Source organism: Lutjanus erythropterus, chromosome 1 (genome assembly GCF_056507025.1).
Source record: "Lutjanus erythropterus isolate fLutEry1 chromosome 1, fLutEry1.hap2, whole genome shotgun sequence".
Taxonomy (NCBI): Eukaryota; Metazoa; Chordata; class Actinopteri; order Lutjaniformes; family Lutjanidae; genus Lutjanus; species Lutjanus erythropterus.
This window is the reverse complement of record NC_139317.1, coordinates 27,272,662-27,299,906: the sequence shown is the minus strand read 5'-3', so window position 1 is coordinate 27,299,906 and position 27,245 is coordinate 27,272,662. Positions and strand designations below refer to the sequence as shown.

At 40.0% G+C, this 27,245-nt stretch overlaps 1 protein-coding gene and 2 long non-coding RNA genes across 11 annotated transcripts in view; 1 reads left to right on the top strand and 2 right to left on the bottom strand.

Moving 5' to 3' along the window:
- Nucleotides 1–13,008, bottom strand: part of pax6b (paired box 6b) — a 28,562-nt gene extending 15,554 nt beyond the window's left edge. For 5 of the 9 annotated variants that reach the window (XM_084718479.1, XM_084718489.1, XM_084718444.1 and 2 more), the window contains exons 1-2: nucleotides 9,780–9,938; nucleotides 2,037–2,219 (exon numbers count right to left, since the gene is read on the bottom strand). Coding sequence is in view for 7 of the 9 variants with exons in the window: in XM_084718444.1 (XP_084574570.1) it covers nucleotides 2,037–2,049 (13 nt within the window). In the remaining 2 variants the exon portion in view is untranslated. Of the gene's footprint in view, nucleotides 1–2,036; nucleotides 2,220–2,431; nucleotides 2,609–9,779; nucleotides 9,939–12,991 lie in introns of those variants that run through there. The other 4 variants (XM_084718471.1, XM_084718486.1, XM_084718459.1 and 1 more) reach the window with 3 other exon arrangements.
- Nucleotides 13,009–13,144: 136 nt separating this feature from the next.
- LOC146333028 (uncharacterized) lies at nucleotides 13,145–25,862 on the top strand. The gene is made up of 3 exons (XR_014770595.1): nucleotides 13,145–13,751; nucleotides 16,352–16,412; nucleotides 25,691–25,862. It is a non-coding gene; the product is annotated as an uncharacterized LOC146333028 (long non-coding RNA).
- Nucleotides 21,499–26,941, bottom strand: LOC146333027 (uncharacterized). The gene is made up of 3 exons (XR_014770597.1): nucleotides 26,779–26,941; nucleotides 25,682–25,767; nucleotides 21,499–23,049 (listed from the first exon to the last, which is right to left on the bottom strand). It is a non-coding gene; the product is annotated as an uncharacterized LOC146333027 (long non-coding RNA).
- Nucleotides 26,942–27,245: the final 304 nt, after the last annotated feature.

The following is a 27,245-nucleotide window of genomic DNA, read 5'->3' as shown; positions in this document are numbered from 1 at the left end:
CACAGCTTCCCCACTAAACACACCAACAAGTTCAGATTAATACAAAGAGCCGGAGGCATGCATCCACCCCCTCCGGGACCATTCACACACACACACTCACTCTCACACACACTCACACATACACACACACACACACACGACCGTGACCCCGGTGCCGCTAGTGCGTGAATGTGGGTTTTGTTTGGCCTGCTTTTATAGAAGGAAAAAAAATTAAAAAACGTAATTTCTTGTTCTAAATATTTGGTGGGTTATTTTGTGCTGCTGGTGCGGGTTGTAAAGCGGGTTGAAAGACACAACAGCGCAGTAGGGCGCTCAATTGGAAAAGACAAATGCATTAAAGAAGCTATTGACTGGGGGGACAGATAAAAAGGGGGCCAGGCAGGGAGAAGTCTGAAGTTTTCTCCCTCCATGCAAAGTTGTGTTGTGTGCAGAGCAAAATGGCCTAATAACGTCGTCTCCTAACAGACAAACTGTGTTTTAGTCCTGGGCTAGTTTGCTATGAAGGCCGCCATTGCATTTAGATTGTAGCTTTCTTTCATGTATAACAAATAGGCAGCATTAATCAAATTCAGATTCCATCACACTGGCCCACATAGCCGCAGTTAGCCTGTTTAGCATCACCGAAAATTAACAAAACAACCACTGTGCAATTTAGATAATATTAATATTCAGCAAAGACATGGTGTTAAAGTTAATGTGGAAAAAATAAATCAAATAAAAAAAAAACAGCCCGTTTTAAGCCTGACCAGCCTGTAAAGTGCACTACAGTCAGTAGCTTTTAGCCTCGCAAGGTGGTTAATCATTTATTTAAGGTCGAGAGCTCAAACGTTGTTGTTGTTGTTTCTGAGGTTAACTGCGATCTAATCTGCATTTCTTTTCCTTTAGTAATCCGTAACAACAATGTCTTAATTCAACATGCTTATTCTGGCCGCTCACAACATTCATATGCAGAGGTGGTGCATGTAGGCCTGCACTACAATGGCCCCGGTGCAAGTGACAGAGACCAACACAATGTGTATCATATATAAACATGAAGGTTTAAAAATGTGCTGAATATTATAGAATACATTTAGTGAATTAGTTACAGCATGCATATGGCCAACAGGTTTTATCTCAACTCAAATATTTTGGTAGACATTTTAAGACACAGGCCTGGTGAGTTTTTGCTATCAGTCTTTTTTAATACTATTATATTTTTACGCTGAATTATGCTGAATTTATCTTAACAATTACAAAAGAAAATCACACAATTAATTAAGTAAATTCCTCCTGTTTCTATTCTATTAATTTGTCTTAACTGTTTTGACAAAATAGTTTTAAAGCAGCAGCAGGTTGTGTCTATATTTTGTGTTTTATTAAATAATTGGAATTATTTGAAACATAATTAACTATTAATAGACTGATAGACCTGCAAAGATAGTGTGTGAGTATTTTAAAATACTACACAGCCCAACTGCTAAAAATATAAAAGTAGTTTAACTCGCTGTCATTAAAGGCAGACAAAAACATCTCATAAAAACGGGTAAAGCTGTATTTTGTCTGGCACACAAACACGGAAAATCGGGGCCTCCTCTCCTCCCCAAGTAGTGCTTCTATGGAGCTTTTTTTTTTTTTTTTTTTTTTTTTTAGAAGGCGCTTGGGTGACTCGCCTGCATGAATCAATCTGACACCTTTCCTCAACGGGTCATTGCGCCCCATTCTCCACGATGATCACTGTCCTGGCCCAACGTGACTTTTTACTCTTTACTGTCATAAATAAGCGGTAAGCTATCCGTGGGCCTAAACACAGCAACAACCATCGAGCAGATAAAACATACAGAGACGCTAAAGGCTGTTCGCACTTTTTGAGAAGAGAGTCCAGTCAGAAGACAGGCTGATAAAACACACACAACCTCACCACTGAACCTCAATATATGACCTATAATAATAATAATAACAATAATAATATAATAATAGATAGATAATAATGACAAAATTTAATAATATAATAATTTATTCATTTAAGAGCACAGACAAACTTTTAGTCAAGCTCTCACCTTTTTGGGGCATCCTGTGTCGTTGTCAAAGTCCTTGGCAAACTACAGGCTACAGCCTAGTTCTCCACACCACAGAAAGAGAAAAAAAAACAGAAGCCGACCAGGTTCAGTCTCTCTCGGTGAAGTTTCGAAGAGGAAAAAATAGTTTCCAGTGGTCTTCGGCGGGAGACGGAGGGGATATCCCTGCGAAGTGGACAGAGATTGACAGTGAACTCAGATGTCAGGACGCACGGAGTTTGGCGAGGATGTGCGCTGGCGTGTGAGAGAGCGAATGAGAGAGTCGGAAAGAGAGAGAGTGGGGAAGAGAAAAGAGAGCGAGAGAGGAGGGGGGGTGGGGAAGGAGGGAGAGTGGTGGTAGTGGTAGAAGGAGGTGGGGGTAAAGAGAATGAACACACCTATGCTGATTGGTGATGGAACAAGTGTATTAATGTATGTGTTTCCTGGTCTGCTGTGTACGCCTCGCCTCTCCTCGCCTCGCCTCCCTCCGCCGCTCTTCACTGGCCCATTAGCGCGACCCGACCTCTGTCATCATCCCCCATATAAACACTTCCCCCTGCACCACAGCCAAAGCGGGAAACGGGGCCGAGCCACAGCAAAGAGGGAGAGAGAAAGAGAAAGAGGGAGAGGAGGAGAGAGAGAGTCTCGTCTTCCCAACCCACTAATCAGCCCACGCATGCAAATACCCTGCGCTCACTTGCTGAATATTGCCCTATTGCAAAGCAACTGCCTCGGAAATGCCCATTGGACGGAGAGCTCTATTCTTCCAGGCTGAATTGGGTCCGCGCAGGGAATCTCAGGCATGTTCAGCTCCGACCTGAGGCTAACTATAATGCTGCTGCAAGGGAGGACGGGAAAGTATAGCGGTGGATCTCATAACAGCAAATTAAAATTACAAAGATGAAGCAGCCGATGCTCTACAGATGAGATTAATGTTATAGGGACGCGTGTGATTAATGCTGAAAAGTTTGTTGACATGTAGCAAAATGTCACCTCTGTTTATTTTATTAATTTTTGTGTGTGGTTCAGCATCCACGTGTTACATGAAGAGCTGCAGGCTGAAGTCATCACAGACAGATTTTCAAAAAAAAAAAAAACCCACAAAATGTTTAAAAAAAAAAAAAAACTGCACCAGTTAAAGAAGCATAAATCATTTTCAAATGCACAAGATTTTCAGCGTAAGTATGCTCCCATTTGATGCATTTACGTAGTAATGCAGCACCATAAGTTTCTTTTCAGGGATGTCTTGGGAAATTTAGATTGTTTGATTTTTATTTATTTTATTTATGGAGTACTATAGAGCTAATTCGTGTGCGAAGATGATTTAAGTCTTTGTACTTTAGAGCCTTAAACAGACACTTACACACTGGTGTAAGTTAATATAAATGGAGAAAAATATGTAATGCTGCACTGGGTAAAAAAAAAAAAAAAGTTATGCTTAAGATATAAAAATTAAAAATCAAGTGCTCAAGTATTGGACCAGCAGTTAGAGAAGCATACAACAAACAGTGACAGTTCAGCTTACTAGTATTGGTTGGCAGAAAATCCACTCTGGTTTTGAATGAAAAACTAATTTATTAAAGGCATATGTAACGTTTTCCTAAAACTAAAAATAATTTATAGACTCAAATAAACACAATCCCTTTCAGTCATCACTTATGACCCACTAGAGGTGTGTATCTGCAGCCCATGGTCTGTATTTTCTCAATATTTTGCTGTGCTCAGGACGCTTTACCAACCCCAAACGTCTGCATGTGGTGTCCTGGGAAAGAAACCAAACAACCTAGATATCTTTCTGTTGCGTTTACGAACAGCTCGGACAAATCCAGCTGATTAAATATATTGATTTCATCAGGGCATGGAGTGTATGGCATGCCTTAGACTTCCATTACTAGTAAGGTGGACAGTTACTGTTTGTTTTATGCTTCTTCTGCCTTGAAAAGGACTTAATTTTTCATTTTTATATCACCAACATTATTTTTTTTTTTTTTTTGACCCAGTGATGTCTACTACTTAAATCAGATCCATACATGAATACGTTCTATATTGCTGCAAAATAAATTACAAAACAAAACAAAGATTCTGAAGTTCCGAAAGCATCCCTGAGAGATGAGATGGAAAGTACTACATAAAAGCTCCAAATGGAAGCACATTTACGCTAAACATCTCCTGCATATGACGTCCCCTCGCTAAAAAACAATCAGAAAATGTCCACCACGTGCTTTTGTTGATTCTTTTTGGGTATCACCTTCCCCTGAATAGCCTTCCCCCTCCTGTCAACAAGAACACCATGCGTAAAGAGCGCAGCCTTTAGGCAAGCTCCGCTGCTTTTTATGGACACATTTTGCGAGGCGCGGCGACGTCACTCCTGCGACCTGACAGCAAATAGCACGCGTAAATAAAAGTAAAGCAAATGACTGTGTAGCCATGGCCACACGCTCCCCAAACGGCGCTGGTTGAATGACTGGCTATTAACGCACACCTCAACGCACCCAAAAGCAACCCCTCTGCGCCCGTGTTTGAGCATACACCCGGAGCTTTGGGCAAGCACCAGTCTCAGCACTGAGGAGCCCCGTCGTTTTACTCCAAAAGGAGGAGAACCCGAAGGGGAAGAGAGTGAGGGTTGTATGGATGTGGAAAGCAAGAAAAGGGGGTGCATGAAAGGGCAAAGAGACAGGAGAGAGGAGAGGCATAAGCAGGGGGAGGGGAGAGGTTTTTTTTTTTTTTTTTTTTTTTTTTTTTTTTTGGATGGGGAGGCCGTGAAATGAAGTCATGGAGGCCTACACTTGACTTTCTTTGACATGTGAAAAAGTAGGAGAAGTCAGAGCTCATCAATAAAACACTTCGGAGGTGAAAGAGGGCTCCCTAACAACCATCGCATTCCTGACTACGGGTTCAATGAGTAGACAAACGACGCTGCCAGAGAGAGGAGAGGAGAGGGTGAGAGGCAGGGAGGGAGAGGAGGGAGGAAGAGGGGAGAGGAGAGAGGGACTGCCCCGGCTTGAATGGGGCCCTCAGTGGGCCGGCGAGATAATGAGCTGAGAGGACCGGCTCAAACTGTCACCGAGGGTCCCGCGGTGAGGAACAACACTTTGGCCAATACTCCTTCATCAAACAACCCGTAAACTAAACGAGCACATTCATCTGTTTCTCCTTGCTGCATTGTTTCTACTCACTTAGACTGGTGGCTCAGCCTATAGGCCTACCGTGAATGGCCGCAGCTTATATCAGCACGTCAAGGACCCCCCTATTAGACATGCATTAGACCACAAAAACCCCTCCTCACCCCCACATTCACCCCCCTACACCCGAATTGTGCTATGCGTGGAACCTCACGTTATGATTTACTGTAAAACTGCATGTCTGGACGCACTAGAAGCGAAGTTTCCAATACAAGTCATTATTTTTCAGATTTAACTCTTAGTTTCTCTGTTTTCTAGGGTGTAAGAAAATATCGATACACTTGAGGACTGTGATATTATGTTTTGTGATATTGTAACATTCACAAAAATACTGTATCGCGATAACTGTGATACATTATACATATACAATATACACAAAGTGTAAAACTGAGAAATGGCTTCAAAGATTTTTCACTATCCAGATTTTTGTAGGACTGCGTATTTTAACCCACATTTTCTCAAAAAACAAAGTAAAACTGAACTCAGAAACTTTGTCACAAGATTTTCAAGCAAGAGTTTTAAAACCTTTGGGCAGTGGTGGTGTTATCTACCCCCAATGTTTTGATTCTATGAAAATGTTTTTTTGTTTTTTTAAACTCAGATTTTATGCATAAGGTCGTGTGTTCTTTATACCATGACAGTCCTAAAATTAGATTCGTTTAAAGTATGGCAGTATACTGAATCTTAACCCCTGCATTGCCAAATGTACCACATCACCAGATTCTTGTCCTGGTGTTTTCTCGATATTCATGGAGGGAAATTATTTTCTGGAGAATTCAACCAAGTGTCTTTGGGCTGAATTTAAGTTATAGACAGTGTGCAACATTTTTTAAAAAAGTACAATAAAGTTGCTGATTGTGGGACCAAAAATGTGAACTGAGTGTGAACTCCTGCAGTCTTTACTAAACTAACGCCAAACACCATAACACAGCCACAGAATTAATTTTCTGATTTTAACACATTAACTGAGCTTAATGCTTCAACAAAATGCTGATAAGCATGTAACATCTCGTCCAAATAAATATTAAAATCTGATCTAAATGACGAAATCTCCCGACAGCCTCCATTCATGAATTTACAAGTCTTATTCTTGCGGTTATAGCCTACCTTTGTAGTGCAAATGTTATTGCCACTCACTTGTGTCACAGACTGCAGCTGTCAAAAATTCACACCACTAACCTGCCCTCGCTGAAAGACAGATTCCCCGATGAGTGTGTCAAGTAGTTTTCTTTGGAAACAATACCTCCAGTAGGTTATTGATTTCTTGGTTAAGCTGTAAATCCGCTCCAAGAGCTAATTCGTTGTCTCCACTCTCAGGAGATTTCTGTTTTGTTTTGTTTTGGTTTTTTTTACGTTCCACAATCTTCACTCGCATGCCAAGTAGGCCTTCAGTTTTATCAGTTGTTAGAAAATGTATTTCTTTATATATATGTATATATATATTTTTTTTTTTTTCTGTTTTTGTAAGGTAGTCTCTGGATTGCTGGGGAAGTTCGTAAAAAAGAAAAAACGGGATAGGCTGATGTTGGGAAAGCAATTAGCCCAATTCGGATTAGCAGCAACTAATGCCAAAGGCCTTGAAAAGAAAGCCTAATCTGGTCGCTATTTTCCCCTGAGGCAATGTGGTATTTGTACCCATATAGAAACTTTTAAATACAAAAAAAAGAAAGAAAGGAAAAGAAAAAGAAAAAGAAAAACATAAGGGGAGGGAGCTGCAGTGAGAAAACAGTGACATTGTTTTTGGACAGGGAGGGGGATGTAGTGCAGCTCATGTTTGGGATTATAGTTTACAGGCTGATATAAAAAAAAAAATACAGCAGGTGAATTTATCGTGTTCAAAACTGCAAGAAAACGTGTTTCCAATCAGATTTGTTTCCAGGAAAACCTGTTTAAATCTTTGAATGTGATACTTTTATTGATAGCTGTTTGCTTTTGTGATGATCCCCCACTGGAGGTCAGAGTTTACTCACCTTTTATGTACCACGACATCTCTGTCTGGTCTATTAGAAAATGTTAGAATATTGTTACAAGACTGTATTCAGTGAATAAAAAGAAGGCTGAGCTGAATCTTAATGATTCATATATTTTAAACAGGAAATTTGGAGCACTGATTTATTTCTCTTTAATTTTTTAAAGGGAAGGCGTGTGTTGGATTCCTTCAGTAAGGAACAAAACCAAAGCCTGTGTGTTTATTTTTATTTTTTCATGTATTTTTTTATTATTTTTTTTGTTTGTTTCAGGACCTTACTGGATGTACATTTTAAAACCTGTTATTACCTCTCACAAATTCCACTTTTACCTGATTAAAACTGACCAGGCCTCATCTTTTAATACACCTGCTTTATGCACTGTTGAACAAATAAACAAATCCAATATTGTAATACCCTTGCATGTTATTATTATTATTATTATCATTATTATTATCATTATTATTATTATTATTATTATTATTATTATTATTATTACATTTTTTATTGCTGTTATTGTTGATGGTGATAATTATTAATCATTGGCTGGTAATTTTAAGTCTTCTGATAATATTTTGATATTAATTAATCTTCAGTATTATGATGGACTGTGACGGTCAGTATAAAGAAATTGAGGTTAAATCAATAACATTTTTAAAAATCATGAAAATCTTCTTCATCTTTTATTATTATTATTATTATTATTATTATTATTATTATTATTATTATTATTATTATTGTGATGATTATTATTATTATTATCATTATTATTATTATTATTGTTGTTGTTGTTATCTGTTGTTTCTGTAAACACAATGTTCACTACAAATGTTGACATGGATTTGTGAGCTGTATTCTTGCTGAGGTGACCCGTCATTCATCAAACGGCCTCCAATTGTCACATTTATTGAGATTCATGAGGAAATCGCCGCTTTATTTGCATACATTATTTGCACTTTTACAAAGTGTAATTCTGTTTCCATCAACAATAATTAAACAATCACATGCTTGTTTGACTTGTGCGCAGATATTTTCATTAATCTGCACATGGGGTGCGAAACGCAACAGAGGATCTGTTAATAATGTCGACTTATTTCTTAGCACATTGAATAAATATGAGCAAACAACTCCAGCACGGCGTGGAAAAATATATGTAGCTTTGCAGGAAGAAATGTTCTGGTTCTTATTCTGTTTGGTCTAAAGGCCTAACAAACACAGAACCTCTGCTTTAGAGGCGCTTTTTAAAATGTTTCACCATGTTCTGCATTTTCAACTAAATTAAGTTCATCCTGACTACGGTTCATCACCATCCTCCTCCTTCTGTGTTGATAGATAAATACATCGATGCAAAAGTTGTTGTTTTTTTTGTTTTTGTTTTTTATTGAAATCACTGTACTAGTTCAGCTTCCCTAGTGCCCGATCTTTAAAGTTTGAGGAGACGAGGAGAGGACCGAGGGCTTCTTGTGTTGCCCACAGAAGGTGTAACAGCCCACAGAAGCCCTCTCCTGGCAAAAGGCTGAAGGCTGGGATAAACACCGGGGCTAATGGTGTCACAGTGCTGCTCGGCAAGCGTGACAGAAAGAAACACGGGACCCAAACATACAAGATCCTGGACCTGAGGCATGCTAAGACTCTACAGCTACTGTTTGACAGTCACATTGTATTTTTATCTTGTATAAGAAAAATAAAAATAGAGTTACAAGTACAATGGAAGCTCATTAGAGGTAGGATTAAAATAGAATACATATATATTAAAAAACACACAAATATGAAAAGGATAAAGTATAAAAACAAGGCCTAGGCCCTTTATAGACCGAAAGCAATCAGAAAACCCTCAGGGTGCACATGTCATTTCCCTGCATGTTTAGTTGCGTTTGCAATTATCTGGCACACTTTTTTAAGTTGCAGTCCAAACTTGAAAATTTGTTCTATTTTACAGCACAACCAATAACTTCTCTACAGTCAACATTTAATTAAAAACAAACTGCTTCTCCCCCCCCCCAAAAAAATATCCCCATGCACGTGGACTGCAGCGATGCAGAAGTGCCGTTTGGCTGAAATATTCCGCTGATGGACAGCGTCATTTCCAGCGCCCTGATGGATCGAGCAGGGCTGAATAGATCCCATACACATTCAATTTACTGTACAGGTCGAAGCCTTTAATTTCCCCCGGCGTAAAGCTCACAATAATAGGCGCTTTTTAAGGAGTGACGTGCGCTTAATTCCTCGCTGAAGATCGCTAATTACACGCTGTAACGTGCGCGTGATAGATGACAACAAAAACGAAGTGAGCTCGCTGTGTTCAACTGTGTGTGGGTGTACACCTCCCGTAGGTTACACACAGCAAAGTGCAAACACTTAACCAATAATTGTACCTAACTTTTCCAAAGCACCAGACTTATAATCAATCTGTGTGCGCTCTCAAGTTTCTGCCTTAAAATTTCTCTACAGCTTTTTAAGTTTGAGGAGATCAGGAAGTGTGCAGAACTGCGCACACTTGGAGTGTTTTAAGGTTAGTAAAAGGGGAGGTTCCAACGTGCCAGAGCTTTTAATATTAAAAAGAGAACTCTTTTAAAATAAAGTCCGTCCAAACTCACCGGCTGAAAGGCAACAGACGCGTCTGAGCGGTATCCTGTGTGCGTAAAAAGTCGCTTCTTCCCTCCCCGGATCTCCTCCGCGTCACAGCGACAGAAACTTATAGGTCCCGATTAAAATCTATCTACCTTTGGATCCGTCGTGGAGTTGAAATGTCAATGAGAGTGGGAAAAAAAATCTGCCGCTCTTACCAGCAACTTTCCCTTCAGCATCAGCCTCAAGTTGGCAGTGATTGGCTGGAGCGACGGGTCGACGTCATACCTTGGACAGGACACAGCAGAGAATGGGGAAGTGCACAAGGTACATGTGGAGCACACCGGCCTGTTTACTGTCCCAGTGTGTGTGTATGAGTGCGTGCTGTGTGTGTGCAGGGACTGACAGCTAACGCCTCACTCTTCACGGGACACGTCTTCTTTTATTTATTTTTATCTTATTTTTTACAGCTTCTTTATTCTATTTTCAGCTTACTGTACTTAATTTCCATTTCTGTTTTTCTATCTTTTTATAATTCAATTTTAATTTCGATTTATTTTTATTTCAATTGTATTATTTTTATTTTATTCCATACTATTTCCTGTCGTCCCCGAGATTCTCAAGAAACAAGACATGTCCCGGGTGTGTTTGATTTTAAGAATAAAAGTCCTGCGCAGAGAGAGGATCTCCGTTTACCCTGAAACTGAAAAGAGTCTTTGGAAAATAGATTCTATATAAACATGTAAACAACATGCAACATGGACTTAAATGTTATAGCCTGGTAGTTGTTTGTTTGTTTGTTTTATAGTTTTACATGTAGAGTTTTTGCAAACTTTGCAAGACATTGAACATTTTTCCAAGATATTGTTCATATAACTTGTAATGTAAACTCAACTATCACCACAATGGCAGCATTTTCTCCTTAACAGCTGTCGATTTTAATACTTACTAAACAGACAGGATAATACTCCAGTTCAGTTGCTAGAATAAATTGTTGATATTATGCGTTTCTGCAAACCACGGAATCGTTTTTGGACCAAAATTACGTTTTATATCAACGTTATACTCTTATAACCGACCCAGACTCACTATAATGGTATTAAGACATGATAAAGTAGGTTGTTGCTGTTGTGTTTTTAGATCTGAGCATGCTCAGTGCGCAACAGGTGTGGACAGAACAGGTGCAGGCAGGTCCAAATCAATACACCTGATAACGCCCCTCACTGTTCCTCGTGATGTATTTGGGCGGTAAGCCTGCAGACATTTCTGTCCTGGCACTGTTCTGTTTCAGGGATTAAAATATAATCATAAACATGAGTGACGTTGTAAACAATGCAACTGTGGGCTGCGCTAGAAACGGTTTTATTTCTACAGCCCTATAAAGTGGTAATGGAGCTTCAGCTTCCCTTTTTACTAAGGCAGACTAAAAGCCTCGAATCCTATTTCACAACCTCTGATGTTTGTGTCAATTTGAACAAGACGGTGAGTAAATGGGCAACCGCGCCGCCGCCTGTCTCTCAGGAAGAGACCGGAGCAGCGCAGGTACGGGCCAGTCAGGACTGGCTGTGTTTGGGCCATTATTTGGAGGAACAGCCATTAAGAGGCCTTGATACTGTGCAACGCAGCAGGGTGCTCGACATGCGCGCTGGAAACCGCACGGCTTGGTCCCTGCTTATCAGGCTGTCAATAAAACGAGATGGGATACAGCGGTCGGGCCAGGTGCTCCCTTTCCCTTCCCACACAGCCCCGCTCTCCAGAAGCAGATCAGGCGTGAACGCAAATCTGTCCAGCCGGTTTTCCCTCTGCCGTCACCACCACCACCACCACGCTGCTGCTGCTGCTGCTGCACAACGCCACCTCCCTCTCTCACATACACACACACATACACTAAACCACACTGACAGTTGACTCTCATTTTTTATGCATATATGGAAAACTATTTTGCAACTCCAATACTCATTGTAATTAGGGGAGACCGGGGATGGTAGTAACACATTTTGTCTGAGCAGCAGTGGTTGTTCGGGAGAGATCTCTCAAACTTTGATAAATGGTACCCACATTTCTCTACTACAAATAAAAACGCCTTCTACACGGTCAGAGATTACATGAGCTAATGTCAAATACAAAGAGTTCTGTTGTTACAGTCTACCAAACTACTGGGGTGAGTTGCAACACTAGCTGTTGACAGATGTAACAAGAAGAGGTAATTTGCTGAAATAAGATTCACACTAATTGATTTAAGAAATAACTTGATATAAGAATGAAAATTAAAGAATTTTGAAAGTGAATACTTCAAAACTACTACAAGGCCCATCTAAAAACCACAAAATATAACATCAAAAATCAAATGATCTAAATAAATAATACATAATGTTCTCCTGCTTCTTAATGGCAAATGTACCACTCACTTTAGCTCTGTAAATAGGCTTGTGTCATCTGATTTCAAGAAGAATTGGATCAAGTGGCAGGCATTAAGAATGACTATATAAAAATAGCAAACCCTCTCGTCTTTTTTGTTCATGTAGATAATTTAGAGGCATAAACAATAACTTGAGACTGTTTCATAGCAGTTAAAAACACTTTGTAGTAGCTTTTAAATGTTAAAAAACATTTACTTTTTCTTTTGCTTCAATCACTGTTGCAGTTGTCACAGTTTGCAGGCTTTGTGGACCCACAACTGACAATGCACAAACTTGACCCGCACTTCTTTCTGTCTTCAGTTTGCATTCATTGCAGAAATTGTCATAATTTTAATGACTGACCTGTTACACTGCAAAACATCACACAGCAATTTAATAGACTAATCTTTTCTCATTAACTTAGAGATTCTATTAATCTCAAATCCATTCAATTTAACATTTCTAGTTTATATTTTCAGATCACTTCAGAACTTATGAACATGACTTGTTCTTTTGTTTGGAAATTATTAGTTGAATAAATGCTGAGTTTACTCAACTCCTCAAATTAAATTTCAAATGAACCATGATCATTAGACAACTAATTATTTCATCTGAGTTCAGTCAACTCACATTTTAAGGCAGCAGGGAACCTTGTTTTTTAAGTTGAATGTGCTTAAAATAATTTATAGTGTATAGCATGTTGGCTTGAAGGTAGTATGAACACAAAGCATCAAATTAAACTAGAAAAACTGCTACTACTTCAGGTAACTCAAACAACTGTATCTGCAATACAGTGAACTCCAGTCAAAAAATAATCTGGAAAAATAGTTTTATTTTCTTACCTGAAAATCAGCTCTTTGGTCATAAAATCCACATTGCTCACAGAGACATACCACTTTTCCTGTGAGCTCAAAAGAGAAATAGTGTCAGACATTGTTGCAGCACTTTTCTGATTAGTCACACTGACAGTGTTACAATTACCTTATCTGGTCTCAGGTAAGATGTGCATGTATGCCCATATTTGCATGTAATTCCAATCACACAGCCACAAATCACAGCCACATACACTTCAATAACAAAGAAATGGAAATGTGCAATATTGATGATAGCACTTTTCTGATTGGTCAAACTGACAATGTTACAATTACCACTTCCTGGTCTGGTCTTAAATATCTGCCTAGACTTGCATGTAGTCCCAATCTTCACAACATACTTTTCAACATGGTAATGATGTGACTGTGAGCAGGCCTCTTTAAACTGAAACTTTACATTATTGTAAGGAGAAAGTCTCAAACCTATGGGAGCCAGCTGTACGAGCTTTCCAGGGAAAATGCCAGTCTCCTGCCTGCCTCTGACTGATCAAATTTGAAACAAATTGTGTAATGATCGACCTCCCCTCTCTAGCCATGCAGAACATTATGCTGCCATAGCCTACGCCTCATGAGCGTATTGTTTACTGCTGCTGTAGCAGACAGAGAAAAATGTCCAGGGGACCGAGCACGTTACCAGAAAGCAGAGGGTGCACGCAGAGTTGATGCTGCGTTAAAAGGCGGCGTTATTTCACCCATCTAAATTAGGATTAATTGCAATGGACACGGTGAGGTAAGTTATATCTGGACTTCAAGTTTAAACTGGCTGTGACATAGGCTCTCTGACTGATTGAAACTATTTTTTAATATCCATGAAGTTATGTGTTTTAACAGTAGTTTGAGTTTCTTTCTTAATAAAGAACTGGATAGGCCTGTCTTAGTGTAAAAACTGTAAATAAAGTTAGTAAAAGTTGGAGCCTGATCTGGCATGGACTGGATAAAATAGTCAGGCCTGTTCCTGCCACTCAAACAGTAGGCATGTAGTGTGCAGAGATGTTTAGATCTGATATTTTCAATTTAAGATACAGAGTCCAGAGATAATATAGCCTAATTACCCCCACACACAACCCACTCAGCACACACATGCACAGACACACACTCCTCGCTTCTATCCTCTCTCTCCCCCTGTGTGAAATGTTTTAATAAGCCCTACACGCTCTGTGTGCAGAGTTTGATTTGTTTTCTCTCCATGCTCCCCGGCCCTGGATCGAGACATTAGCCGAATTCCCCCGGGGTGATTGGATGCAATTTGTCCGGAGTAGACAGGCACGTCCTGGATGTTAGGAATTCACTTTGGCTCAACGTGACAAGTCTGACTTCGATCTACAATTGCATCTGAAAGTGCAGCGAGCGGAAAGATCCCATGCCATTAAGTGTTCTTCTCCCCCCCCCTCCTCTTTTTTGTGCAAAATAACAAGATCCTCCATTTGCTCACAAATATTCATAACAATTCCATTTGCGACACCTCTAATCTGCCAGTGAGGCCTGTGTACAGCGCTAAACGCGGGCTGTGCTGCACATGGTCAGTCCGCAGAGTCTGGAGAGAGAAAGTCCAAACGAGGGGATATTATGCCCCAAATCTATGACCCTTTAAATTAGATTAAAGATTGACAGTGGGCTGGATTTAAAAAAGGAAAAACCTAAGAGTGACACCTGCCACGCAGACTCGCCTGTGATTGATTGTGATGCTTCGTGCTGGCAACAATAATGCTGCTGTTTTGCGCAGGGCTGAGTAGGCGCATTTATCACTCGCTTGCCAGGAGTGGCTGAAGTCAGTGTCCGTGTCGCGCTGTGAGCTGACAGGGGAAAATGGGAGCTAACGAGGTTGTCAGATGTCCTGACAAGACAAATGAGAGCTCGTCACTCCCCGCGCTTTAATAACGTTTAATGGAAACGTATTGCACCGTTCAAAATAAAGTGTTACACATACCGGGCTCTGGCGGCGACGCAGTTAATTACGCACGGCGAGGTAAATTACGCATCAGCTAAAGGGTGTTGGCCTGGATTCAGCACCACCGAAGAGGATTGTATCTATATAACACCTATGATTTGTAGTCAGCAGAGCAGCTCGACCTTGGACTTTGTGTTACTATAAACGAAAAGTTGACTTACAAATAAAAAAAAAGGAAAACTGAGCAAATCTTATCAACAGTTGGAGAATAGTTTACCAGATTTTTTTATCACCCTTTAATTAGGTAACAGATTTTAAAAATAAATATACTGGAATAAATAGATGTTTTTGATGCTGATTTGTAGGGTACTGACCCTTACCTTGCATATTTTTATCTTAAATCCAGACTCAAAAGATGAAATAATAATCAGTATTTATATTAAAGATTTAACATCATCCTTATTTGTCTTCTAAGCAGTGATAAAACACGTTTGCCCCATCGTGTGTGCAGCACATTTGCCTCTTTACAGCAACTGGAGGGAGACTTTGATGACTTATTTCTCGTGTGTAAATGTTAAGATAAATAATGCACTTCTTATCACCTGTCACAACCTTTGCAGTGGTCTGCACCGACTGTGTTTCCCCATCGTCACTCGTGTAATAAGTGCTGTGATCCGGCTGATTTTTGTGAATAACGTGGAGCGCTGAGGTTGTGCATTCTTCTGTGTAATTCATGGTGTGCGATATAGCCAACACACGGTATGGTAGTTATGGTCATGATACATAATCCCCTGGGCAGACAGGACTGATGCTGGGCGCTTACAAGTAAAACCTTGCTGCTTTAAAGAGACGCTTTATGAGTTGTATTAGATGCTTTTTACACGTTTATATTTGTTTGAAAAAATCTATTCGATAATTTCTGCTCCTATTTTCTGGTTTCATGTGTACTCTTAATGACGCTTTCTGTGTCATCAGCTGACTCAGACTGACTGGAATCAGCATGTTTTTTCCCCCAGTAATCCTGGCAAAAGTTGTGTTCAAATGAGCTCGGGAAACTGAGGACTAAATTGCAACACAGATTAAGATATTTGACTGACAGAAATAATGGACACATTACACTGCAAACAACCAATGTAGTAAAATCAGAGTTTTTTTTCACTACAGCCTCTTTACAGTGTAATACTTTCCTCAGTGTGCTGAATATTAAGTAAAACCATAATCACAGACTATGCTATACATCATTACTTTGCATGGAGGCTCACCTTAGCACGATCCAACCGGCCCGGTGAGTGACAGGTGATGGGATGACATTTGTGGAGATCTTATTCAGCCGCGCTCCTTTCACTCCTGGTGGAGGATGGAGGGGGCGGGACGTGCGCGTAAAAATAGACATAATTTCGCTAATGTCATCATCACCTGGCCTCTGGTACTGTTCTGTGCAGGGTCAGAGAGGCCGGAGCACCTGCTGCAGAGGAGCAACTAGGCGCAGGAGGAGGAGGAAAGGTAATTATATTGTCGACACCGCTGCACAGATGTCCACATGACAATAAATGTACGATAGATAGATAGATAGATAGATAGATAGATAGATAGATAGATAGATAGATAGATAGATAGATAGATAGATATGTGCGCTAAATTGCAAAAAAAGAAAGTTACAATGTGATGCCAGTGTTGCGCACAGGCCAGTTCCACATAAAAAGCCTGCAGCTGCAAGCAAGAGAGCAGACGGAACGTAAACAGCAAATGTGACAAACTCAGCGCAGATCTGTGTGATATGTATAAATGGATGTAGCGGCACCACTGCTGTACGTGAACTCACACAGATAACTGGGCTGGATGTAAAACAACACACACTAAATCAGGCAATAACGACGACAAACCGTCTGGAAAATGGACGCACATAGTGCAGCAAGAAATCACTTCCCGTCCCTTCCCTCCTTCTCTGTGTCTGGATGACAAATCCTATCCTGCAGTAAATATTTTGAGGATAATTGAACTGATTGTTATTTGCAAGTTTTGTCTGTCTTGAATATAAAAGCGGCGGCGTGCCTGCGCGCACTCATAATGATTTTCAGACCATTGGCAAGATATATTCATAATGTAGCGAGTCTTAAACCGCTAATATGCAATTCTGCAGAATATGTCAGGATGCATTATTGATTTTTTTTTTCTTTCCCCCCTTCCTTTAACACTGAAAATATGAGTTAGATGGTGATCCAGAGGCTGTCAAAGGTCGTGGAAAAGCTCGTCGTTAAAATGTGACATAAGCTGACCTCTTCATTACTTTAAAAGAAAGCTCCTAAACTCCAAAAATTGTGCTAAACATAATGCACAAGAAGCGAGAAAGGAGCGCAGTGAAATGTGTTTGACAACATGTTTTTGTGGCTCATTCCGGAGGCACTTTGTTGTACCTTGAACATACAGATTATTGAGGACTTCTGTGAGAAAAATAAAGATAAGTTTCGGGTCAGTGCTTCACTATTGATCTCATTCACTCCATCCCTTATAGGCCGGTTATTCAGCAGCACCCCGCTGTGGATACACACTACAGTCCAGCCCATACAGTGTTAAGCCTACATACTGGCTACAGAAATCCTCTGTATAGACCACGAAACGTTTCTAAATCTAATCACAAACGAACCGTAATTAGACAAGTAATTACCGGCGTAATTAACAGTCTCTTTCTGCTCGCTGTGCTTTGATATGGACGGGCGGCGGAGAGCTCTGCGCTTTATGGCGCACACAGGCAGCAGCAGCGGCGGCAGCAGCGGATAAAGTCTTTATTATTATTGCTGGAAACCCATCTGGTAATAGTCTTGCCCGAGACCTCCTCCCCCTAATCAAGGTTTTAATTAAAGACGGTTGAGGGCCATGGAGAACATGAAGGCCAGTAATTAAGACTAACATTGGACCCTAACAGATGCAACCCTCCTCCTGCGTTGGTGCAAAATGAGGAGCTCACAAACTAAGACGCGCACAGTCCTTTATGTATAGATGCAATATGCAATAACAATGACTGTGGAAATATAAACAAGAACAAAGGGGACTAATTAGGAGGGTAGAGCCAGGTTAGCTGAGTTTATACTTGATTATTTAACCCTTCATTTGAGATCAGAAGGACATTCCCATTTTCTGAAGGGAGTCGCGGCGGTCTCTGTGTTTGTTTTCATATTTCTCTGACATGTATTGATTTGAGGACAGCTCTGGGGTTTGGTCGCAGGACAGAGACCCCCGGTCACCCCGCATTAGTGTGATGCCTGCGCAATATAGCGCGACAGTCGAGGGTGCAAAAAGGACGGGGCTCCACATTATCGTCATTGTACACACACAGGAGTGTGCGTAAAAGTTGGAATCACACATGATTACATTTTAAGGAATCGAGTTTGGATGTTAAATAAATAGCTTTCTTAACTTTCTCTGGTGATATGTTTCTCTGAAGGTTTCTCTTAGAAATTAGATTTTTGATTGGAACTGGTTATCATGACTGTCGATTTATCTTTGGATTATTTTCTTGATTGATCAGTTAGTTGTTTGGTCTATAAGATCTCAGAAAATGGTGAGAAATGTCTAGCAGTGTTTCCCAAAGCCCAGGGTGATGTCCTCAAATGTCTTGTTTCGTCCGCATCCCAAACATATTCAGTTAAATGTCATAGAAAAGTAAAGAAACCAGAAAATGTTCACATATATGAAGCTGAAATCAAACTCAAACCAATTAATCCACTGTTGACATAGTTGGCGATTAATTTAGTTGACAACTAATCGATTATTTGATTGACTGTTGCAGCTCTATTAGAAAAAAAAATACTCTTCTCAACAAGTTATGCTGATATATTAAATCATGAGCGGGTTTCAATATGTACCAAAACTACACAATAATAATAAAGCAGGAAATAATCTTAATTGCTATTCCAAGCCTGCAAAAAAGGGGTATTTCTGAATGTATTTTATGTTATTTATTTATTTTTTGCATATGTTGTGCCTAAAAGTGCACCTGGAATATCATTACACAAGCGTCTATCCTGATCAGCCTACTCACACGCACACCACGTTGTAGAAAATGCAATACAAACTGTGTCATGTCATGTGTGGTTATGAATATTCATCACATTGGCTTCAATCAGTCCCTTTTCTCGCCTACGCACATTCTCACGCATTGAGAGAGTTCTTCCTCCATAGTTAGTTATATTGTGAAAGTTAAGACTTGCCCCTCTTCAGATGGGCAAGCAGATGGGCAGACGTTTTAGCCAAAATCCCCCGCAAAGTTCTCTGCCTGCTCAGCCACCACTGGAGGAGAGGGCCTACATCACAAGAAGGTTGCACTTTGGCTTCTCGACCTCGTCACATCTCCCTGGCACAAATGGCACACCTGAAACCGAGTCCAGATCCAGAGCTGCAGGCAGGGGCGACAGGCAGAAGGAGGGAGAGTTGTCATGTGGACCCAAAGTGCAACCATCACCCTACCCTTTCTCCTACAAGCACATCAGCTACTCATGAGTCCTTAAACATTTATGATGCAGAAACATAAAGGACGTCCTAACGTGCTTATTGAGCACTTTCGGAACAATAAAGAACAATAAAAGCAACAGACAATAACAACTTCTGATCAAATATATCTGAAGCTCTTAATGCAAACCAGAAGCCAAATCTTACAAACCATCTTCAGATGTAACAGATAGTAGAAAACTTGAGCCTGTGCTGCATCAGTTCCTCCAGCAGCTACACTGAGCTCCATCTGCGCCACTTGTGGAGCTTTTCTGCCCCCTAGCGCCCAACTGGAGACACACACAACTCTGACTGAGGATGTCGAAGAGTTTGATATCGAAACATGCTGCTGCTGTGCTCCTTTTCACTCTGCTGAACAAAAGTGGCCTGGCTCCGTTTCTATTCAGATGAACTGGTAGAGATTCTCATTGCAGCATTTATGAATCTATTATTTTGAGCACGTGTATCAATAGACCATTTATCTATTTAGATCCAGAGTTTTAATGTCAGGTTATCATCCCCTGGCTGTGTACATGAAACATAGTTCTCATGATCCAAGAAATAATAAAGTAATTTTAGAAAGCATAAATATATAACTAGTGTAAATAATTAATACATATTAGTGTTTAAAAATTAATTTGAATACAAACAAAGGTTCCCTTTTTCAGTTTTGGGCCAAATCCAGAACCAAAGCCAAACCTACACTACCTATAAAACACTTAAGAGCACAAAACGTGATTTTTCACTGAGAATAATTTAATCACACAGACTGCTGAGTTTTAGTCAGTGGTATAGTGGAGAGTAGGGCTGCACAGTTTATCGAAATATTCTTGAAATCGCAATATGGCCAAGTGCAATATCCAAATCGCAGAAGCTGCAATTTGCACACACAGTTTTGATAAAGGAAAAATGTGTGACAAAACAGCACTGTAACTACTGCAGTGCTGCGGCAATGCTCTAGCCTACAAATCCTGCTCTCCAGGGGTAAGAAATATATTTGTTTGTTTGTTTGTTAGAGAGCCCAGTAAAGTCACATCATGATCATTTCAGTGAAAATGAAAATTGTGACGCAAAAATTATCATTCTAATCTTGAATTGTATTGCAGTATCTGTCAAACTAATCAAAATTAGATTTTTTATCATATGATAGTGGAGTGTTTAAGAAAGTTTTCCTATCTAGATTTAGCGAATCTTATAAAACTATGCCTATCTCAATTTTTTCTTATTTGCAACTGTTTCCTTTTTGATAAAACACTGACCAGAGGCTTTAACTATCCCACCTTATTCTTCTCCACTACTTGACTGGTTACAGGAGGGCAGCTCTCTAAAGCTTTTCTTCCACATGTAGGATGCAGGCAATTATCCATAATGTCCCAGTAATGTTAAAAGAATGAGGCTTAATTTTCCATTTGGTTGCATGGAGTGAAATGTCAAATGTATTGGATTGAGACCGTTGTTTTAATCATTAAGGCAGCACAGTGACAGTTGATGAAGAGGTATTATGGTTTTGCTGCTCATGCATAATTACGTCTATTGATCAGGTGGGCCTGGAAATTATATAGTCAATATACTGGCTTCTTGGTTAATTTTGTGAATCTTCCAAAGTGAAAAAAGTGTATAATATCTAAAAGTGAACGGAGATGTCATTATTTGTATCTTAATCTGTTCAGCCAACAAAATAATCTGTTTCTGTATCTGTATTTGGCTAGAAGGCCACAAGTGAGCAGGGTTTATACCGAAAGTCATGTTAAAGGTAGCATCAGTAGGACCTGTCCAAGCTATTTCGTAAACGCACCACAAAGATATTGATAGTTGAGTCTCAATCCTAGGATGTCAAATACTGCTGTTTTTGGATGGTTAAGTGTCCTGAGTACAGCAAAATAATGAGGAAATAAAGAAACACAGGCAGTGGGCAGGTTCTCTACAGATCCAGAGACCACCACATATGAGTCTATTAGTGCATATTATGCCTTTTAATCAGTCAAATGTTTTATTTTTTAACCTAGCATTCATTGGCAATGTAATTATTGTGCCTTCAAAGCATCAAGATGATTCAAAGGCAGATAATTAAGTATTTCCACATCCCCATCCTGTTCGTCTCATCTCTCTTTTTATTTTTTATTTTATTCTAAGTTTTATGAGCTGTCTGAAACCCACCACCCCCTCCCCTTTGACTGTGGGATATTGAAAAATCAGGAACTGAACAAAAATGTTTTATAAATCAAAAGATTTTGTTTTGCATTGAAAACAGAAACTCTAGAGTGAAGATATAAAAGTGTATAGAAATCTCCTTCAGTTAAAGGGAATAATCTTAGATGCAATCTTTTTTAAAGCTACTAAAAGGAACTTTTATATTTTGTTGATTTTGGAGGCCTCTGTGGGCCAAAGCAATCTCCACTGTAATCCCTAAATATAATATTAAAAATAAAATGATCTAAATAAAAATCTCCTCCTGCTTACTTTTAACTGGCTAACATACTACTCGCTATAACTCTACCTGGAAAAATGTAAACACAGGCTCATTTCATCTGGTTTCAAGGAGAATCTGACCCGGTGGCAGACATTAAGAACAACTACACAGAAATAGTGTACTATCGGATGGTCACATTAACTTATGTAGGTCATATAGAGGCATCGTTATTCAACTGAGACTGTTTCATAACTATATAAAATCTCCTTGTAGCAGCTTTTATGTGTGCCAAAGTCATTGTGGAGCTGACTTTTCCAAATAATTATGAGCAACTTTGGAAAGAAATATCTGCTTCCATCGCTTTATCTGTGCTTTTCTGAATAATGTATTTGGATGCATTCCTAATCATATCCTTTAAGTCATAATATCTGAATATAAACTGCATAATTTGATGAAACTCTAAACATTATTGATATTTTAGCTTGAGAAATAACTCCTAAATAAGCTAACAGTTGTGGCATCTACAATAGAGACACGTACATTCCCCCATGTGAGTGTGTGCTGCAGAATTTTGTCTCGTAATGGAAATGTGTTTCCCTCAGAGGATCTCTGTCTCTCCCTCCCTCACCCTCTTCCTCTCTCTATGCATGGAGGGAGGCTGGCATTTACTTGACAATTTCTGCCTTTAAGTGCAGGCTTTAAGTGCAGTGTTTTTATCTACACCTAAGATAGCTACGGACCAGGACAATTTAACAGGCAATTTAACTGACCGTGTGTTAGTGAAGCTGTCTGAGTCCCACTCTCTGCCAGAGTGCCATGGCATGATGGATGTAGGCAGTCTGGGCTAGGTGAAGACACACACACATAGACACACACAATCCTATTGAATACACAGATACACAGACACGCCGCCCTGCCATATTTCCCAATACAAACGCATATGGGCCAATCCACAGCCAACCCCCTTCCATTAAGTCAACATCTTGTGCTGGCGGTTGGAACAGTGCGGGGCTGGAGTCAGGTCGTCCAAATCCGTCAGTAAGAGGAGGCAGAGGCGTTTGTCATCCTCCTCTCTGGGCACCATCCTCCTGGAAGAGGGAGAGGGGGGACAGAGGGTGGTGCAGCTACGTAGCATCTGGCTCTGGTAGCTCCAGCTGCAGGGAGAGAAGGGGACAGGAGCCGCGCTGCAGCCCAGGGGAGACGCTCGTTCTGCAGCCAAAAACCGCTCCACCACCACCCTATCTGCTGGATGGAGAAGCGGGGAAGCAAGTCAGTCAGAGATTACAGAGGAAGAATCGTGTAGTCTATAAACTGTCAAAAAATTGGGAAAAATACCCAAAACCACATCTTCAAATGTCTTTTTTTGTCCTACCCACAGTCAAAACCCAAAGACGCTTTATTACTATGATAAATTGCAAAAAAAAAAGCAGTAATCTTAATCTTAGAGAAGCTCAAATCAGAAAATGTTTGACATTTTTTGCTTTAAAAATTACTTAAAAACTTAACCAATTGTCAAAGTAATTGGTAACTAATATTCTTTGAATCAACTAATCCCAGGGGTTTCGAAGGTTGCAGACTATGGGCCTCACCTCAGATAAAGCTTTGATTAAGGTGCCTGCCCTTAGTTTACATGCTTAGTTTCACTCAATGACAGACACTCAACAATTTGGTGCAGATAGACTAATACTGCTGTATGACAAAACTTCAGACTATAAGAAATACATAAAAAAGGTCTATCCAAAGGCTTTTATTAGTTTCTGCACCTGGGAAAGTTGGGAAAACAGTTCAGAGATACAGTAGTATTTTACCAAATCACACACATTTAGTCTATGTGATCTCATTTTGTTAACTAATGCAATACTTTTTTACTTCCATTCTCTGAGCCTCCTCTGAAACTGTGTGGAACCCCTCCCAACCCCCTCCCACTTTGAAACTTGGGCCAATCGATTAATCAACTAATCGTTTTGTCTATAAAAAATGAAAATGCTCATTGTAATTTCCCATAGCCTAAGGTGACGACTTCAAGTTGCTTCTTTTCCAAAAAGAAATGACTCCTCATTTGCTATTACAAATAAAGGAAAGCAGCAAACAAGCTGAAACAAGCAAGTGTTTGACATTTTTGCTTTAGAAGTGACTGGAAAGATGAATTGATATTCAAAATAAGTTGGCACCGAGTTCTTTTTTAATCAGCTCATCATTAATCAACTAATTGTTGCAGCTCAAATGTTTTGTTTCTTGATTTCTGTTGCAGTGTTTATTGATGCGCTGAACTAGAGATGAAACAGTATGAAAATTTCACTGCTATCACTATTATCATGGTTTTGTTAAAATGTTCCCATAATATTCAAAAAGTACTAATACACACACTGAAATCATTTCACCAACCCTTATATTGATGAGTTTTTCAAAGTGAAGCAATTAAATGTGATTTTAATGATAATTCAAGCTATTACAAGAAGTTTTTGACTAATTCTGAAACTGTCTCAATTCATTACTGATGCCTCTATATGACCTACATAAGTTAACAAGACGAGAAAGTCATGTATTTCTACATAGTTGTTCTTAATGCCTGCCACCGTCTCAGATTCTCCATGAAATCAAATGAAATGAGCCTGTGATTACATTTTCCCAGGCAAAGGTACAGTGAGTCGTACATTTGCCAATTAGAAAGAAGCAGGAGGAGATTTTAATTTAGATAATTTTATGCTTAAAGTTATATTTTGTGGTTATTACAGGGGAAACACTACGGCTTTTGTCCACAGGAGCCTCCAAAGTCAACGTAATATTAAAGTTCTCTGTAGTGCCTTTGAGCTTTGACTCAGTAATGCTTACAAATCAAGAATTTTATTATGGTTTATCGTAAAACTGATAACTGTTTCATCCCTACAGTAAGGTGAGAAGAATTAGGGTCATTAGAGTGTGGAGACAAACCTCTCTACATCACATAATATTAAGATATTTGTGGCTGTAAAAAGTGTCCTCTGCCACTGAATAACCTCGCAGCAACAGCAAAAAGGCTGGAAATGGAGTTGTGGCACAGGCATACACTTGAGCGCAGCTTCCCTCTCTGTGGAGAAGGTGTAAAGAAAGTATTGTAATCACAACTGACTCGAACGTTGGACCAGAGGAAAATGTCACCCAAATGATGACCCATAAATCACAGGCTGCAGACACGCAGCCAGGGCCTAGAGTCACTCTTTAGCATCCAGCGTCAGCATACAAATGATGTTTAGCCAGTGGCGGACATTTAGCACCAGACTCCATGGCCTCTGAGGGCACTTTGTCACAGATCTATGGATGATTCAAAGCCTCGGGACGGCGTTTAGTATTAGCACTTAATGTCCCAGTGTGTTCCAGGGTTTGTTCTCAGGCGATATGGCTGCTGCTGATTGAAGGAAGGAGATCAAATTAGATGTTCTGAGGGGAAGAGGACGAGGAGTCGTCGGAGGGGCAACACATGCATTGGTATCTTATTGTGAAATATGACCTTTATGTAGGGAAGATCTAGGGGGCTGAGGGGCCCCTCTCCTCAATCTGAGATGTCCTCTAGGATTAATTAACCCCATTCTCCCATTAGGCCTCTGGGATTTGCATATTTTAGATTGGGAGTCCTGGAGGAGGCTACATGCACTGTTCCTCTGATCTCTACCAGGTGTGGCCACTTCCTGTTCAATTTTAAAGACAACATAGTCCCCCAAGAATGTGTCATAATGTGTCATAGTATTGTTAAATCCTTGATTTTGCTGGAGGACAGGATTTTGTGTACCATTTCTCCCCTGTGGCGTAACTGTGTAAGTAAGCAACAAAAATTAAAGGGATAGTTCAGATTATTTGATGTGGTGTTGTATGAGGTACTTATTGATAGTCAGTGTATTACCTACAATAGATGGTGGTCGACACGCCCCCAGTTTGGAGAAGCAGAGAGGAGTACCAGCACAGAAGCTCAGCAATGGACAGGATCAGCTGCAAAAATGGATTTCAGCCACTTAAAAACTATAATATGTAACATTTCTGCATAACAGTGTCTAAAAATGCTAGACATATGGTATATATTTTGTTAAGTTGTGTATTGACATTATCCCAAATGTTTCCAATAAATGTTCAAATGCAAAATATCCATGATTTATTCGAGGTAATGGTGCATTTCCACAAGCCATTGCTAGTTAGTTGGTATAACTTACAGGAAAACACAGGATATGTCAGATATGTCAGAGAATGAGGCAAGAATTTGCCACGCATAACTAAATGTAATGTGAATAAAATCCTAATATTACCTCCTCAATGCACATGATTTCTGCCTGTGTCAGGTCAAACAGTTAGCTCTGGTGGTTGCTTTAAAGTGAAGATAACAACTTAAATGATCCCCCGCTACTTCAGAGAGCAACGCAGCAGCAGATTTTACACTCCCCACTTTACTTTGCCTTCAGACAGTCTTTTCCAATGGGAAACTGCAGTTATATAAGCCAAATCCTCACCAACCAGACTCCATGGACAAAATCAGTAATTTTACCTTGAAGCTCACAGGGGCTGGTGGTCCACTGCTGCCTTGATTTGTTAGTTTTTTGTGTTATTGTGTGAGTTTAATTTGTTAAAAACGACCATTTGGATTCACCAAAGTCACACAATAACACAAAGAAACTTACCAGTTGAGGCAGCAGTAGACCACCAGCTCCTGTGTTCTCCATGGTAAAATGATCGATTTTCTTCACTACATTCTGGAGTCCACTTGGAGGAAGTGCTCCACACATGCACAGTAGATCCTTCCATGCTACACAGGCCTTTAGCACACTGTAACACTGTGATGGTTAGCTGGAGAAGCTAATGAAATTAGCAGGACAGATCACAAGCATCTGTTTGATGTCACTAATGATGTGTCAGGGGGACTGCCATGTGCTATTGTACCGATCGCCTATAGACGCATGTCTGTGTAATGTGATAAATGTCATATTCCCAAAAGACAGAACACGAACTTACCATTCTTTCCCCAAACCGGACCATTAATGTCAATCATGTGGACAGCTACAGAAAGCCAGAGGGTGCCAGCTCACACAACAACAAGCGCTGGTCCCCACAGTCTCATGATGACGGTCCCCAGACGGTCTGCTAGAACAGCTCCAGCTAATCTTCTTTTCATGGTCTTCATTACGACCTGTCAGGACATAAATTGACAGTAAATTGCCATGTTTATTAACACAGCACTAAAACAGCATCCTTAACTGTTCTGCCCCCTCGTGCAAATGTTAACGTTTAACAGTGACCAATGGGATCAATTAAGAAGTGGCATAAAATGATGCTGCACCCAAACAAATCCCCTCTAACACACACACACACACACACACACACACACACACACACACACACACACACACACACACACACACAGGGCCTCACATTCACAATTCCACCTTAATATGCCTCCTCAAACATTATGTCCTCTGTTG